This window comes from Theobroma umbraticum, unplaced genomic scaffold, assembly GCF_002168275.2.
Source record: "Theobroma umbraticum cultivar Fairchild unplaced genomic scaffold, ASM216827v3 scaffold_20.0, whole genome shotgun sequence".
Taxonomy (NCBI): domain Eukaryota; kingdom Viridiplantae; phylum Streptophyta; class Magnoliopsida; order Malvales; family Malvaceae; genus Theobroma; species Theobroma umbraticum.
In genome coordinates this window covers 63,387-66,164 of record NW_018397266.1, presented here as the reverse complement: position 1 = coordinate 66,164, position 2,778 = coordinate 63,387, and the positions used below count along the sequence as shown (strand labels likewise).

Below are 2,778 nucleotides of genomic sequence, written 5' to 3'. Positions count from 1 at the left end.
AGCAAGCGGTGCCATGTCAGTGTCACGTCAACAATGACATTGTGAAGGGAAATTTTGAAAAAAAAAATTAAAGGGACTAAATTGAAGTAATTTTTAAATTTAAGGGACTAAATTATTGTATTTTGAGTAAATGGACTAACATGAAGAAAATGTATGAGTACAAGGACTGTTGAGGTATTTTGACCTTCTTTTATTGTGAATCAACATTGCGCGTCTTTGCTAATTTCAGTATTATAAATATTATGTGTCTTGCCTTTTCTCAAAATTGTTTCTAGTTATCTCTCGAAGTTTTTTACACAAACGTTTAGTTGAGCAACACTGGCTTCAATTCAATTGGAAAGGTTGGATTAGGCTTTTTTAAAAAAGGATGGATAGTAATCAGTTAAGAAACTATAGCAATTAGTTTGAAATAATTAGTTTTTTCTTTTAATTTTTTGTTTCAAATCTCTAATCAATAATTTTTGAACATTTATAAAGGAAAAAACCCAATTCTAAGTCAATAATTTTTTGTGCCACATCATTTTTCATTTCGTATTGACATCATCAAGATGACACATCAACATGTTAGATGGTAGATGACGTGATATAAGAAATTGCTGACTAACAGAAGTTAGTCAATAATTAGTAAGAGAGATTTATTTGACTCAAAATAAAATTTTAAGAGTTTATTTTAATGCAATAAAAGAATAGAGATTAAATTGACTTTTCAAAAATAGTTTGGGAGCTTATTTGGATATTTAGTCATTAAACATTTAATTTTGAATTTCAAATATCAAACTTAAACACTATAAATAGAAAATGTGATTTGAAAAGTATTGACTTATTCAATGGATACAATTTTAGCATATATTTATCAGCCTAAAGGAAATATATAAACAATTTAATGTTAACTATACAATCCAAATAAATTAAAAGCTGAATGAATTTTCTATTTATGTTAACAATAGATAAATCCCAAGAGAGTAAATATTAATAAAATTAAAACACTTCTCTATTTTATTTTGGGGCCAAAGAGGGTAATTGGGCTTTTAATCCCAAGCCCTAAAATAATTCAAAATTAAAAAGCCGAAACCCTAACAAGCTGCGATTTTTTGTCCCTCCACTCTCCTCCCGCAACCCAGACGCGGCTGCTATTTTTGCTCTCTCCACCCTCCTCCAGCAACCCAGACGCGGCTTCTATTTTTGCTTTCAGGTGAGAAACACTCGTTTCTTTTTTCTTCCCTTCGCTTTTACAGTGTTTAGATCTTCAAACTTTTTCGTTGTGCTTCATTGAATTTTTTTTCTTGATCTTGGGCTTCTCGGCAGGTTAAGAATCAATTATTTCTTAATTCTGATGTTTCAAAATGTTTGGTTCCTTTAATTAGAATAAAATTTTGGGTTTTGGTTGGAATGAGATTGTTTACCTTTTATGTGTCCATTTGAATAAGATGGTTGGGCACAGGGAGGAAACCAGTGGTTACTAGAAACGAATGCAGGGATGATCTTCGTTTTTGTAGTAATGATTTTTTAAAAACTATAAATAAGCCCTTATTTCTCACTTATTTACTGGAAAATAAGCAGCAGCTTGTATTTGGAAGGATGGTGAGGGTCAGCGTCTTGAATGATGCACTCAAGAGCATGTACAATGCGGAGAAGAGAGGCAAACGACAGGTCATGATCAGGCCTTCCTCAAAAGTGATCATCAAGTTCCTTTTGGTCATGCAGAAGCATGGTTAGACCATAATCTATTCCCTTTTTCAAGTGTTAATTTGATCTAATATAGTATGAAGATGCTGATATGTGAACCATTTTTTATTTGCTTTACAGGTTACATTGGAGAGTTTGAGTATGTCGACGATCACAGAGCTGGTAAAATTGTGGTTGAACTGAACGGAAGGCTGAATAAGTGTGGTGTGATCAGTCCTCGTTTTGATGTAGGAGTTAAAGAGATTGAGGGTTGGACTGCTAGGTTACTTCCTTCAAGACAGGTTAGCTTAGAAACTTCTTGGTATTTTAATCTCTGTGTATAATGTTTTCATAAGATGTTTCATTTCTTTAATGGAAATGTTTTTGTAAGAAGTTTGTCAGAAGAAAGAAACAGAATGCATTTGAAGGTGGAAACAAATTTTGATTTATGTATCATTATTTTGGCTCTTTATTGAGTGGCACGCCTTGTTCTTATTTTCATTAGTTTGGGGAAGGTTTATTCAATTGAAATGAGAGTTCTATGTGGTGAGTTTTATGTGTTTTCTTATTGCAGTTTGGATATATTGTGCTCACCACATCTGCTGGAATCATGGACCATGAAGAAGCCAGAAGAAAGAATGTTGGTGGGAAAGTACTAGGCTTTTTCTATTGACACAAATTTCTGAAAAAATTTTAATTTGTCTTTTGTAGAACTTGGTAGTTATCCTCTATCAGTGTTGGTAGAATTCTTATTTTGTATTTTGGGGATTATACTTTATATTTTGTTTACCATGTTTGAGATTATGAATTGATCAAGTTTTTCGTCGGTAATAGTACTTTGCCGGTGTCATCAAACAGTTGGAAGAGCTTTTGATTAGGAAGTTTCTGCTAACTAATTTCAATTTCCTGCCTTTTCACAAAATTTTATTGGGATGAAGGTAAATATTTTGGGTTGTTTATAATATTGGTGTTGTCATTATTACGTTTTGTGATATGTAGAATTAATTTGTTGTGTGCTGGAGAGTTGAGAATCAAATCCATTCTCTGGGAAATCATTACTAGGATGAACTCTACGGCAACAGGTTGCTTATAACACACCCTTTTCTGGTTGTA

At 32.5% G+C, this 2,778-nt stretch overlaps 1 protein-coding gene across 2 annotated transcripts; it reads left to right on the top strand.

Annotated features, from left to right (window-relative positions):
• The first annotated feature begins 1,032 nt into the window (after window positions 1–1,032).
• Window positions 1,033–2,531, top strand: LOC110423230 (small ribosomal subunit protein uS8z/uS8w). 2 transcript variants are annotated; one of them, XM_021437389.2, is made up of 4 exons: window positions 1,033–1,192; window positions 1,561–1,711; window positions 1,807–1,967; window positions 2,240–2,531. In XM_021437389.2, the coding sequence occupies exons 2-4, from the start codon at window positions 1,579–1,581 to the stop codon at window positions 2,336–2,338; spliced, it is 393 nt and encodes a 130-aa protein (XP_021293064.1). In that variant the 5' UTR covers window positions 1,033–1,192; window positions 1,561–1,578; the 3' UTR covers window positions 2,339–2,531. The 2 variants fall into 2 exon arrangements, with proteins under 2 accessions (XP_021293064.1, XP_021293065.1); XM_021437390.2 differs by having other exon boundaries at window positions 1,071–1,192; window positions 1,564–1,711.
• The last annotated feature ends 247 nt before the right edge of the window (window positions 2,532–2,778 follow it).

Excerpts from the sequence above, each read along its gene's own strand:
- LOC110423230 (XM_021437389.2), top strand. The coding sequence starts at position 1,579 with ATGGTGAGGGTCAGCGTCTTGAATGATGCACTCAAGAGCATGTACAAT. Across the intron at positions 1,712-1,806 it reads TTTGGTCATGCAGAAGCATG|GTTACATTGGAGAGTTTGAG; the intron begins GTTAGACCATAA and ends TTTGCTTTACAG. Across the intron at positions 1,968-2,239 it reads GGTTACTTCCTTCAAGACAG|TTTGGATATATTGTGCTCAC; the intron begins GTTAGCTTAGAA and ends TTCTTATTGCAG.